Here is a 14,751-nt window from a genome sequence, read left to right on the forward strand (position 1 = left end):
TGGGCAGAACTCACAATGGCAATCTGGATCACGTCCCTAGATTGCAGAGATTTATAAAAATGTATATATTTCCTTCACTGGCTTGGATAATTAGTCTAATTATGTCTAATTGTATAATTATTGTAAATACAGCAAATTTAATCTTGTACTCAGGCTGTGCAATTACAATGTGCAATGAGGATGATGCAAACTCTTTGGAAAAAATTCTGCATCAAGATTTTGGTTTTTGAAAATTCAGTATTTCAAATATTCCCACAGATCAGAATGTGCATATTTGTGCATTTCCCCCCCGCCATGATAGCTAAAATAAGTAACTAACATTATCTGACTTATCAAAAAAACCCAAACAAACAAAAAAAAAAAGCAACAAAAAAAAACCAAACCAAAAACCCAAATCTGTTCAAAGTTCAAGAATTCGCCCAGCTTTCCAGGTGTCTTCTATGATTTAAGAAAACACGAAAACCGCCAGAAAAACTAGTTTGGGTGGGAAGGGACCTTTAAAGCCCACCCAGTCCAACCCCCCTGCCAGGAGCAGGGACATCTCCAACCAGATCAGGTTGCTCAGAGCCCCGGCCAACCTGGCCTGGAATGTTGGCGCATTTTCATGTGACACATTTTATTAGATATGTTGTTATTAGATGATAGGGGAAGGTAATCATCAGCATTTCCAAACTGAAATAAAAAACAAAAAGTCCCAGTCAAGGGAGACACTCACTTTTTAATTAAAACATTCAGAAACTCCAGTTTATTCGCTTGAGTCCAAGGAAACAAGCCACAGATTTGCTAAACTGGGTCTGTACATGTTAAATTAAAAATAATCTCATCACATTTAGCAGACCAATAACTCGACTATGTAATCTAATTCTCATCTCTGCAAGGTTCCAGGCTACACGTTTCGCAGTAAAACACCAAGCCGTTGTAGCAATATAAAGCTGTCAAGTACAATAAAGAGAAAAAATGAAGGTGCTCTCAAATCATTAGCTGAAAATTATTTATGAAAGTTGCAGACTGCTTTCTGCTATGAATACCAAATTACCAGGCGGGTTTCACCTCTGTCTTTACTTGTTATTGCTTGAGATTTTTCCAAAACTATTTTTTCTCCTTCTTTCTTTTTTTTTTCCAAACACCGTCACACCCTTTTGTCCATAGACAATAGGATATGCCACCTCTTTATTCCCAGACCGTGCAAATGTGCTAACAATAAATTAATCTTATCTAATCTGTCAGACTCTTTTGATGGCCCCGTCTGCTTTGTGGCTGTAAGCGAGAGTAGGAAGGCTTTCCATTTTTGCAACCTCATCTTTTAAGTGTGTAATTCTGGAACAAAAACTTATATTCAAAGAAACGAAAGGCAGAATAGAATAGAATAAAATAAATAAATAAAAAAACAACACTGAGAGTTGCCATAGAGTTTAGCCTTCTCGAAAAGCTTTTTAGGCTGGAACTTCTGTGCAGAATCACTTTGCATTGTATTGGGAAAGATTAGGAAACGGCAGTCAAATCCGAGGTTTGGGCTGGCAGCGCCCGAGTAAAACGACTTCAAAGGGGCTCCTGCAGATAGCACTCACTGTGCGTCTTCCCATCATCTCCCATTTCATAATTTTACAAAAAAAAAAAAAAAAAAAAAGATATGTTTTATATTAGGAAGCTTTATAAAAAGCGTAGAGCTGCATTTGTGCTGGGTTGTAGTCATCTGGAGGCCATTCCCAGTTACCCGCACCACAAACCCAGCAGCAATATGCAGACAGATCCAGTTACAACAGTCTGGTGCAGGTAGCCTAAGGAAGGGATAAACACTCCATCTTCATCCCTACCTGGGTAAAGAAGGGCTCATAGATCTCCACTCCTTTATCAGAGCCTTGCAGCAACACCTCTTGGCCGCGTCGCCAGCTGTACCGGACGGGCGGATTGGAGTTGGCAACGCACCTGAGAAACACAGTTCTCTCATAGTAAAACTGCTCCTTCGCCTCCCCGATGCTCTGGTGGACTGTTACTATCGGATCATCCAAATCTAGAAAGACAGAAAGAACAAACAAGATCAAGTCAGGCTTCAGTTGACGCTACGAGAGTTCTGCGATGGGAAGCACCTGCATCGCCTTGTGTACAAGTCAACAACAAAATAGAGGCAATACCGCCCTAAAAGCCACAAATGTACATTTTGGGACTTCTGCACCAAAATGTAGAGTTTGTTTTCATCTGCACAGCACCTAGCACAACTGGATCTTCATTTACGACCCGAACTTTTGAATAAAACAACATCTACAATACCATATATGATAATGCCAATCGTATTTCTGTGATGTTTCCACTAATACCTAGTTTTCATCTGCTTTTCATCTTCACTGCTTGTTTTTTATGTAGGAATTTAATTTAAATGTCGCTTAGACAAAATAGTTTATAAAGCTTTGGAAATAAATAGACTAATTTGCATCCTAATGGTAAGGAACCCCTAGAAGATAGATCATGTGCATGCATCTGTTCTCCTTTAAAGTAACATTTTAATCCAGTAATTTAATGCATATTCCCTTCTTTCAGTTACATGCATTTAACTTCAAGCAGGTAAATTCATCACGGGCTTTCGAATACACTTCTCTTGATTAAAATACAGATATATAATTACTCCCACGGCATCCGCTCAAAGAAAATTAGATCTCCACAACAGATTTCACTCATCTTACATGGGGGAGAAACAGCGATAGCCCTTGGACTGCGAGTACACCTAAATTAATTAGTTTGGGCTTTATTCCTTCAGGAACAAACAGATTTCTGTTTGTAGGGTTTTACTATTGTTTATTATGAGCTTTCTCTGAAGGTACAATTATAGCAAAGAAATTAAAAAAAAAAAAAGAAAGAAAAAAAACCCAAGAAAAGCAATGGTCATTTTTACTGAGTACTAGTTAAAAACACTCAATCATAGACTCACAGGACGGTTTGGGTGGGAAGTGACCGTTAAAGCCCACCCAGTCCAACCCCGCTGTGAGAAGCAGGGACATCTCCAACCAGATCAGGTTGCTCACAGCCCCGGCCAACCTGGCCTGGAATGTTTCCAGGGATGGGGCATCCACCACCTCTCTGGGCAATCTGGGCCAGGGTTCCACCACCCTCACTGTAAAAATTTTTTTCCTAATATCTAATCTAAGTCCATCTCCCTCTATTTTGAAACCATTACCCTTAGTCCTGTCACAACCTCCAAATAACGTGGTAAGCCATTCTCTGGTGAGCTTTAGAAGGAGGGGGCTGGCAGCCAAGGGGAAGTTTCTCCTCTACATCTAGCCCCTGTTACAATACAGGCACTGATGCTGCTACCCTCAGAGAGCAGGAACAATTTGCCTAATTCTACCTGCACCAATCCCATGTGAATGCACGCAGCAACACCGCGTTCCCATGTGCAACCCAGCCTCGACTGAAATAATTTCAGAACTTTCTCAGTAGTGCTTCTCCCTTAAAACAAAATACAAATAATACTTTACGTAGTGCTCAATTCATTACTCACCCACAAATCTAACCCCGGTTTTGCAAAGTCTTGTGTGAGTAACTATTCAAAGTCAATCTATCAGATTTATCTGAGGCCATGACAGCGAAACAGAATGAGGTTCTGAAATCTTGGCCACCGGTGTAAAGGGAACGCCGCCGTGCTCGACAGCACCTGCACACTTGGGTCCCTTTGCAATGTTGTTGGAAACCTTGACAGGAGTTTTGGGCGAAGCACGACATACATTTTGTCCCACGTTCTTTCCCCAAGGGGCAGCCAAACACCACTGTAACCATCACAGGACATCGTGCTAGATGGACCATCAGCATACTGTTCTTAAAAATATTGGGGGTTTGATAGTATTTAAAAACTAGAGGCAGAGGAACATTGGATTACTAAAGGAAGCCCGTCACTGACAAACTGAAGATACTAGCGTGTTCCAAATGTCCACACTGAAAAGCAGTTCGCACCTAAAAATTACACTTCAGATGCTTACATTTTGATTTGCATAACAAGCACAAAGCTTGAGAGCCTCTTGATTAAGTAGAAGCAGAACCTGTTCCAAAATTTAGAATAATTCAAGCAATAATATCATGTAACAGTGCAGGGATTTTAAGTAAATGTTACCTTCATTCTACTCGACAAAACATTTAATTTAATATCACAGAAACAAATTACAAAACTGTTGCTCCAAATTAGGATGGCATTTTCTAATGAGATTTCATTTTTGTTTTAAAGGTTATTTTAAATCACAGCAGCATTTGAAAAGGGATGAGATTGCTGAAACGCTATGTCTTCTACTCATGCAACAGAAAATAAAAGGCAGGAAATTAGCTTGCTTCAATTTCTAGGCCAAAACACCTGTTCCCCTTATTTTGATGAACAACAGAACGTTTCACACATGAATGCTTTCCAGCGTCTGCTTATTAAAGTGCATCCTTAGCCCACAAACAAGGATGACTGGCAACTAAGAGCCTCCAACACCGCATCAGGGGACCACTCCTTGAACCTCTCACCCTTGGACGAAGGAGCATCCTCTCAGGTGAAATACACAAGAAGCACAAGTCTTGACTCAGCTCTGTTTTGGTGAAGTTCCCCAAAACTTGACACACTACAGCACTTAAAGCCTAAAAACAGGACTTAAGGCGACTGTGAAACCTGCCAGTGTAAGGTGGCAATCAACAGCCTGACACAAGGCTGACTGGCCAAGACGACATCTTTACAGAAGAGGTCTTGGAGGTCCTGGTGGAGAAGCTGAACAGGAGGCAGCCAGCTACATCCTGGGCTGCAACAGCAAGAGTGCAGCCAGCAGGTCCTTCCCCTTTACCTTGCACCTGTGAGACAACATCCTGAGCACCATGTCCAGGTCAAGACACAGATGTGCCGGAGAGAGTGCAGAGGAGGTCACCAAGATGATCAGAGGCCTGAAGCAGGTTCCATACAAGTAGAGGCTGGAGGAGCTGGGTTTGGCTAGCCTGGAGAAGATAAGATGAAGTGGTGATCTAACTACAGTCTTTGACTGACTACTGGGAAGTTATAGAGAAAGTGAAGGCAAACTCTTCTCAGAGGTGCAGAACAAAAGACCATGAGCCAACAGGTATAAGTTGCACCAGGGGAAATTCCTCCTGGTTATAAGCATAAAACAAATTCCCTATGCAATCAGACAACTGCCCAGAGAGGCTGCGGGATACCACAGAATCATAGAATGGTTTGGGTTGGAAGGGACCTTGAATATCATCTTGTTTCAATCAGTTTGCCATGGGCAGGGACACCTTTCACTAGACCAGGTCACCCAAAGCCCTGGCCAACCTGGCCTTGAACATTTCCGGGGATGGGGCATCCACAGCTTCTCTGGGCAACCTGTACCACCACCTCACCACCCTCACAGGGAAGAATTTATTCCTTATATCCAATCTAAATCTACCCTCTGCCAGTTTAAAACCATTACTCCTCATCCTGTCACACCAGGCCCTGCTGAAGAGTCTCTCCCCATCTCTCCTGCAGCCCCCTTTAGGGACTAGAAGGCCGCTCTAAGGTCTCCCCGGAGCCTCCTCTTCTCCAGGCTGAACAGCCCCAGCTCTCTCAGCCTGGCCTCACAGGAGAGGTGCTCCAGCCCTCTGATCATCTTTGTGGCCTCCTCCACACTTCCTCCAACAGCTCCATGTCCTTCTGATGTTGGGGGCTCCAGAGCTGGAGTCCTCCCCATCCTCAAAGACACTCAAAGCTTGACCGGATGCAGCCCTGAGCAATCTAACCTAACTGTGAATTTGGCCCCAATTTGAGCAGGGGGTTGGACAAGAGGTTCTTCCCAATCTAAATTGCTCCATGATATTATGAGCAGTGCTGCCATCACTTGCTTGTGCTATCTGCTGTCTTGCAATGCATCCATGCTGGATGTGTGTTCTCCCCCTCCAACACAGGTACTCTTCTGCGACAAAGAGAAGCAGGCATCCTCTTTCTGCGTGGTGCTGTACCACGACAGGGGATAGATTTTGATAAGAGTGTAAGGAAATCTCAAAGAAATTTAAGTTGGGAATGCAAATGCGATAAGACTTCTGCCAAAGCATTTCATAATGGTCAATTAATGGAAAATTTGCACTGCAGAACTCGACTGATTTTTCCATCAACAGCGTTGGAAAGATCTCGACAGCTGCATCAAAGCAACAGAAGCAGCACTAATCGGAGACAAAATAATGCTTGCAATTGTTGTGAGATTTCACTGAACACTCAACCGCGTGCCCCGCTGCTGGGCAGGGTTAGACAAATGTTTTACTGGATTGTTACGCAAGACCGTGTTTTGCTCAGGCTGTGCGAGAGCTGCAAACATAATACAAAATAATGTTTTTTCTTACAATACTGCCAAGGTATTCTGCAGAGTTATTACAATGGAGGCACGCAACTGCCAAATTCATTGCTTTTAGGCGATTTTAAAGTCACTTGATCTTGGTGGTGCTAATGTCCACGTGTCAAAGCTCTCCAGAACTCCAGTTTCAGCGTCTAGTTGAATTTTTGCTAAATTTCCAAATAGACTTTTGAAAACCTATTTAAAGCTCTGTGCATATGTCTAAGTATCTGTGGGTGGTTGCTCTTCCCTAGCAGCACTGGAACAGTCAGGGACTCGGCCGTCTGGGAAGGAAGCTATGGATTTCAGACATTGTGCAGAAATTAACCCAGGAGGGAGAAAGAGAGGAAAACACCGAAGAGACAGGGAGATCTTCCTTCAACAGAGAGTTAGCATTGGGAAGCTAAACAAGATGAATTTCTGAAGTGCTTTACAAGAAAAAAAAAAAAAAAAAAACCCTAAAATTTTCATTTTGGGTTGATCAAATTACAAAGAGTTAACTGACTAATCATTCTTTAAATTAAACTGAAGTCATGGGTGTTGCTATGTAGTTAAAGGCTATTAATCAAAATGAAAATAATTACACAGAAGTATGTTTTCCACAGAGGTTTATGCCACCATTAGGTTCAATTTTTCAGTCTTTAATCTTTGAATTGAACCAAACAGTTTCCAAAACCCAGATGGCACAGGCATGCTAAACACCACATTGGAAGAATTCCCCTCTCATGTCCCTCAGCTCTCAAACAGACAGAAAATCCAGTATGAGCTGTTCAAAATGGGTCTGTGCTAAATGCCCACTGAATTGCATCATGATGGCCAGAAACGTTGGTGTGGAAGGTGCCCAGAAGTGCGGCAGATGCTATTAATATCCTCTCTACACCAAACCACAAAGCGCTGGAGGCATCACACCGTCCGTGAGCAGGAAACACGGACCATCTCCCGCAACCCTCACCTGAGCTCCAGAGAAGCTTTGCACGTACAAACGTGAGAGCAGGATCACAGACTATATTTGCTACATCATCTTTTTCCAGCTGCTGGGACTACACAGCTTGCTGATTTCATTTGTTAATTAGCTGCCTTTGTCTTCAGATGTTCAAAGCAAGCAATGCTTGGAAGTCAGGATAATAATAAAACGCGCATCTGGTAAACTGATTGAAACTGCTTCATCAAGACAGCCAGAGAGGAGACAGCAGTGGCGCATATATTTATCCGGCCTAACTTACAAGTTATTCTTAAACATAAAAGTACAATGCTTTTCATGCTGTTTTCCTTACTACAGCCTCCTTGACCTAGCACAAGCTATCGATAATTACGCAGGTTTTAAGTGCTCTGTGGTACTGTATGATACAAAGCACTTACACACGATTCAGAAAATGCACAAAAATTCAACAAATACCTATTTCTTGCACAGCTATGGAAAGGATAATGAGCTGGCTTGCGTGCCATCTGTTAGTACACACAGTGTGGAGACACAAAAGCTCCAAACAAGCTGGAATCAGGGGAGTCAAGTTACCTGGAGCTCCACGTAAGATATTTTTCCCTCTACAGCCCTTTAGAAAAGACTTATTACACATTTGCGGTGCTGAATTGCGTGTGCAGTACAGATCCAACAACAGAAAGCAAGCATCACTCACAAGGCCAGATCCTCTAAGACAGCAAGCCTTTCTTGCTTGCTCCCAACAAGACCAAGGGTGTGACCCTGGGAGACCTCTGATGAGCTTGTACTGATTTCCAATACCATTTTGGGAAGATCAAACACATGCTAGAAGGCTGCTAACGTGCTCAAACATGAAAGGATAAACAGAATGACCTCAGCAGTTAACAATACCCCACATAGCTCAAGGCCATTTCTGCCTGCCCTGCTTTACCAGCGGTTGGAGTCTACCAACAAAGAATTCAAGAGGAGAAACGCAACAAACACTTGGTGATGTAGTTTTATGAAGTAAACGTTATTCTTTTGATGAGGTTATAAAACCTGTATAAACTGCACCTACTGTTCATACAACTGTTCACACCAACAATGTCCTAACGAGACGGGGAGGACGGCACAGGACGTACAGCCCAGCAAGAGGGCAGCAAGAGTTCTGTTTATCCAAGGACACCAAACTGAGGTAATTTTCATTATTTTGGAGACTAAGTTAGCATTGGAGTCCCCGGACGGCAGATCCACTGGTGCGGAGGACGTTGCATTTACAGCACAAACAGCAGAAAACAGCAACAATCCTGAATTTCTATGTGCGTGCGCGTGTGTGTACACGAACAAAGACCAGTGGATTTTCCAAATCATGAAGAGTCAGACCCTCACACAGAATGATATACATCCACAAACTCATAACAGAGGTTAACCGTGCAAGACTGCACCCTGGCACGGTCCAAGACACCAACAAAGATCTCTCAGCACAGTCCTGAAATAGATGGGACTGCTGGGTTCACCGTGTGCGCTAAGAGTCAGGATACGATTTTCTTTCATATATAGAACCGGTGACCTGAGCACAGGATCCTCATCTGGTGTCAGCCATGGTTAAGCAACATTAAGGAATTAAAGGGCAAAGAAAAGAGCAACAGAAAAGTACTTACGCACTGGAGCAAGTACTTACGACTTCGGCTTGCAGTAAAGAGCGAGACATTTAATTTCTCAGAAAAGAAGACTGAACGGTGACTTTATTATAGGATGTAAACACCTCACGGTGGGAAAACAGCAGGTACAAAAGAGCTCTTTTGGCTACCGGTAAAATACACAACGAGTAACAATAGCTGGAAACCAAAGGAAGCCCAGTTCAGTACGGGAAGTACTTATTTATCAGACTTATTTGTTGAAGATAAAGCAGTTGAACAGAGGAACAGACTACTTGGACACACGGAGGATTCCTCATGTCTTCAAACCAAGACTAGATGCTTTCCAGTGACGTACAAACTACTACATTCAATATAAGAACAGCTGAGGGGGGGAAAAAAACCCAATCAAAAAGCCAGCCAAAAAAACAGATAGGGTTGTAAGATAAAGGAGGTCAAACTAGACTGATGTCATGGTCAATTCTAACATTAAATTTTATGAAAAAAACATAATTAGAGTTGATTAAAGAGTTTCAGATCATTACCATTAAATCAAGTACACTTGAATCAAGAAATTGAGTTATTCAAACTATTTTTTTTTCATTCCACTTGCATTAGAGCGTACCGGAGTGTCAGCACACTTTGGCTCTCCACCCTGCCGGACACGGCTGCGGAAAATACTGCTGAACCGTGACTACCTACAACAAAGTGTGTGAAAAACAAGAGTTAAAGGCCCTCTTACACTGCAGGGATTGAAAGGACAGCTAGAGAACAGGACAACAGTTACAAAAGCACTCACAACGAATGACTCTGCTGCAGGATTTTCACTTTCAAGTGATTTATCTTCTTTTTATGAAGCAAGATTCAGATACAAGCACACAGGATTTGGACAGTCTACAAGCAACACCAGTTCTTATCCCAATATACACAACTGCTCATCGAGGAATTCTGCAGCAGCTGCCTCCTTATTTTCATTGGGTTTTAGACAAGTAACCTTGTTTGTTTTTTTTTCTTTTTTTACTTTTCTCTGTACTCATAGAGAAACAATACAGAAGATTCCATTATAAAAGAAAAAAGGATTTATAAACCAAGCCAGGAGAAACAGGCACTGATACTAAAGGCCACCTGACATGCATGAACCATTACAAGGATTAACTGTTACGAATAGGACTTTGTAACATGATAAATAAGTAATTTTGGTTGCATAATTCCAAATCAACTGATTCTTGCTCCTTCATTTTTTAAGAAAATAAAATTTATTTTGTTGAAGTAAGAAACAACAAAGTGGGTTCAGAAGGTCTAGTTCTACACCACATCCATCTCCAGTTAATGGCTTCAGTAAAATTCTTTCAGAGACTACTCACAAAGTTTAAATCACAGAATCATAGAATGGTTAGGGTGGGAAGGGACCTTCAAAGGTCATCTAGTCCAACCCCCCTGAAAGGAGCAGGGACATCTCCAACCAGATCAGGTTGCTCAGAGCCCCATCCAGCCTGGCCCTGAACGTTTCCAGGGATGGGGCTTCCACCACCTTTCTGGGCAACCTGTTCCAGTGTTCTATAACTCACATCGTAAAAAAATCTGTTAGAAACTACATTTTGAACATATCGAGTGTAAATAACGGTGCCTTGGAAAGCGGGGGCTCCTCTTACTGCCTTCTTCTGGACTTCATATGTTCTAAAATCAGTAAAAATCATTTTAATTCAGTAAAAAAAAAAAAACAAAACAACCATCTGACAGTCCATACCTATATAACAGAAAGTGCCAAGTTTCCCTCCCCCTGCCCCGTTTATGTTCTGCTTATCCAAGATTCACATTTATTTTCCAGCCTTAAACACTTTGTCATTAAAAATGTCAGTATAGAAATCTTAACAGCGCTCTGCATACTTTCTTGCGATGCCGACTCTTAAAGACGAGCGTATTTCTTCCCAATTTTACTGGAACGGAATATAAAATACACATTTTAGAAGAGGAATAAAAAGAAAGCCAGGACTAGAGGAAATAAATAATGATGAGTGGATCATGAAAAAAGGAGGACATGCTAGAATCTCGTTGGAGGCAAGTGAAGATGGCAAATCAAACAAAACTATAGCAAAGAGGAGGAGGAAAATGAACCTGCCCAGAATATTTAGTGCCCACATCTGATCCCAGACGCGTGAAGCCTTTCTGCTGACTGGAAAGAAATTCCCCAGTCAGGCCCATTTTAGGATGGGCTAAAATCTCATCTGCCTTGGAAGAGATCTTTAGGAGGTTGTCTAGTCCACATGTTCCTTCTCTCCACGCTGACCATGGCCATCAATTTCGCATCATCAGCAAAAATTAATACCAAAACGTTATTATAGTATGCAAATGCAGCTGAACCCCAAAGACCAGCTGAGATTTGCTTCCTTAGATAATTGCATTTGCCTGCCCATCTGCCAAACCTCCCTTCCCCAAAACCTTCCAAGCTTTTTAGCTTCTTTTAGCAAAATTTCAAATGAGGATTGAGATCTCAAAGATAATTAACCTCCAGCATATTGTATAAAAATAGTGTATGCGCGTGGGGAGAAGCGGGGCGCTGGAACAAGGCTCAGATTAGCTGAAGGAAACACTGCACCGTGAGCTCACTGTGGCCAGCATACATGCACCCATGGGTGCCGTCCGCAGAGCTACCGGGGAGATAACGGGGAAGAGGCAAGTCTTAGAGTGGGAAGGTAGCTGGAGGTGTGGGGAGGAAAGACGCAAATCTATAAGAAACTGCATTTTATTATCATAGAATCACAGAACGGTCTGGGTTGGAAGGGACCTTCAAAGGCCACCCAGTCCAACCCCCCTGCAAAGGAGCAGGGACATCTCCAACCGGATCAGGTTGCTCACAGCCCCGGCCAACCTGGCCTGGAACGTTTCCAGGGATGGGGCTTCCACCACCTCTCTGGGCAACCTGTTCAAGTGCTCTACAACCCTCACTGTAAAAATTTTTTTCCTAATGTCTAATCTAAATCTAATTATCTCATTAAAGGTGGAGGACCTTGAGTTGCTTAGTTAGATGCCTTCTGCAGCGCTCCTGGTAGCCCCGTGTGTGCAGACTCCCAGGGCTGAGCCTTCTCCTGCACATTTTGCTCGTCAGATACAGGGCATCAAGTGAAGGAGTGCATTTCTGGTTATAACGAGACAACCCGCACTAAATCACTACAGAACAGCAGCCAGACCTCACCTTCCAGAGAAGCTGCCGACAAAACAAACCATATGCCAGAACAGCGTTCGGATACGTGCAGCTGGCAGACGGGGAGTATTCCAGTTCGCAATAGCAAATTTGAAAGACATCGTAAGCCATAAACTCCGTGCTTTATATAATCAAGGCCTATTTCTATTACAGTTCAAATCAGATTCCTACAAGCAGACTGAATTTTCGAGCCATTAATGCGGTCTGCCTTTCCACTCGAGGGATATTTACAGCATCAATTATCTTGAACCTCATCTGACATGTACTCATCGCAGACTGATCTAGCTACAGCTATTATCATGTGTTACAGACAGTTTTAATTTGGAAAAGGAACAGCATAAAAGGCATTCAAATAACCTTATAGCTCTCTTACTGGATTTCTTTTTTCAAGGAGGAAAATAAAATCTGCATACGCAGCCAGGTAATAGTATGGAATTAACACTCTAATTAGCTGTAAGCTTTTTCCTTTAGTTAAAAATACTGATAGAATCACAGAATCACAGGATGGTTTGGGTGGGAAGGGACCTTCAAAAGCCCACCCAAGTCCAACCCCCCTGCAAGGAGCAGGGACATCTCCAACCAGATCAGGTTGCTCAGAGCCCCGGCCAACCTGGCCTGGAATGTTTCCAGGGATGGGGCATCCACCACCTCTCTGGGCAACCTGGGCCAGTGCTCCACCACCCTTATCACAAAAAAATTTCTTCCTTATATCCAGTCTGAATCTGCATCCTTCTATTTTTATTTTATCTAGAGCATCATATATTGAACAAATTCTGCAAGGTACTTCCTCAGCAGCTATTCAGGGCTAATTAAACATCACTGAAATGAGCTCAACATGAAAATACAAATCTTCCTTGGCTGATCCTAATAGAAATTTTGTATTTCCATTCCTGCATGCATATTTAATCTTCCCTTCTTAATTTTCACAAGCAAGGCTGTCAGGATGTATTAGTCAGTTATTTTAGTGTGTTTACTGTGAAAGGTTGATGACTTTGGACACCCAAAAATAGCAAGGCGGGTGGGTGGGCTGTGGCCGCTCTTGCTGACCACCACCATTCCCATTATTTATTGTTTTCTGTCTGTCTACTTCTATTATCTCTTTTTTTTTTTTTAAATGCAAACTGTGTCTGTCAGTGTTCTGTGGTAACACCTCCCCTCGTATCACAGCTGTAGTACCATAACTGAAGTGCATTATTCTCATGACAATATTCACCCATAATTGACATAACCATATGCATGCACATATTTTCATCTAGTGGACAAACAATCCTACTTCTGAATTTTTTTTTTTTTTAAACTGCCCTTTTCAGAGCACACCTAATCCAGTAAGACTTTTAAGGGAACTGCAGACAGAAAAGCATAACATCAACAGTGAGCAGACGGCAGCCACAGCCAAGCCCCTGCTCTCATCAGCCGGCTTCGGAGCATCCCTCCCAGGCTGGACCACAGCGGGTGACAGCCCGGGTCAGGGTCTCTCCACGGTGCTCGGTCTGAGTCACATTGCAAATGAAAGCACACGGCAAATGGAAGACAGACAGAGCAGTGACCTAAAGGATGAGAAATCAGAATGATGCATTCGAGTCGGGCTGCCTAGAGGAGAGATCAGAGAGGAAACACTTCTGCATCCCAGCAGGAATGGGTTACTAGACATGTATTTGAGCAAATCTCTCCAAAGCTGATTTTGCATGCTCATCCCTGGCACACGGAGACGGATGCTCCCACCCAGACTCCCCTGCCCGCTGGCTAAGCTGTGCTGTGGGCTCCTACTCCCAGCAAAGCACACGTCTTCCTACCTGCCCCACTGCTGAAGCACACCAGCAGCTCTGGCTGGCCAGTGAAACATAAGCCTCTGGAGGCCCCAAACTCCATGAAACAGCCCCAAAATAAAGAATCAAGTGCAATGACAGCACAGGCAACAACCTGAGAAAGCGCTCACCAACCTAAGCTATGCCGCTGTATTTTCAGCCTCCAGTAATTTGCTCTAAACAGAGTTTATTTTACTTGACATACGCAATGGTAAGCACAGACTAACGCGGTTGAGACCAGGCAGGGCCAGTTCTCGCGGGTGGTGACGCACACGCAGAGCAGTTCGGCACTCCTGATGAAAGCTGATGAAAGCCAGAGCCACGTCTCCTGGTTGCAGGGAGCCATGCAGGGCTTTTGGTGCGTGCCGGGGCACAAATTGATTTGGAGAGAACGAACCCCAACCATGCCACGTGTTTTTAAATCAGCAAACAAGCTAATACTACATTTACAAGCCCGCTTTACATCTGGCGCTGAGATGAACGCCCAGGGCTCCTGGGGAATTTGGTCGGTGCGGTGCCTGGCTCTCAAGCTCACGTTTCCACCTCCTACAAAATACAGGATCCCCTCATTCCCAAAAACCTTAATACTACCATTCACACCCAAAATAAGGAATTTTGTTTCAGCTGCAAAATCAAATAAGAGTATTTATAGCCACATAAAGTTTTTGGTTTTGTTTTTTTTTCCTACAAAGATCCCTGTTATTGGTTGGATCTTCCTGATACTACAACGCTAAGGACAGAACCACTACCACACAACTGCTGACTTCGCTGCATCTGCCAGCAAGTTTTGATAACGCTGTCAGAAGATTTTTTTTTTTTGACCAGGAAGGGATTAGACTGTGTTGCTTTCTCCCTGAGGGGGACTCGATAGGCTGAG

At 43.1% G+C, this 14,751-nt stretch overlaps 1 protein-coding gene across 2 annotated transcripts in view; it reads right to left on the bottom strand.

Annotated features, from left to right (window-relative positions):
• MDGA2 (MAM domain containing glycosylphosphatidylinositol anchor 2) overlaps positions 1-14,751 on the bottom strand; it is a 360,002-nt gene that overhangs the window by 169,003 nt on the left and 176,248 nt on the right. For both annotated transcript variants that reach the window (XM_086749693.1, XM_086749692.1), the window contains exon 4: positions 1,815-2,011. In XM_086749693.1, the coding sequence (XP_086605819.1) occupies positions 1,815-2,011 (197 nt within the window). The remainder of the gene's footprint in view (positions 1-1,814; positions 2,012-14,751) is intronic.

The sequence above is a fragment of the Chlamydotis macqueenii genome, chromosome 5, assembly GCF_036417535.1.
Source record: "Chlamydotis macqueenii isolate bChlMac1 chromosome 5, bChlMac1.mat, whole genome shotgun sequence".
Taxonomy (NCBI): Eukaryota; Metazoa; Chordata; class Aves; order Otidiformes; family Otididae; genus Chlamydotis; species Chlamydotis macqueenii.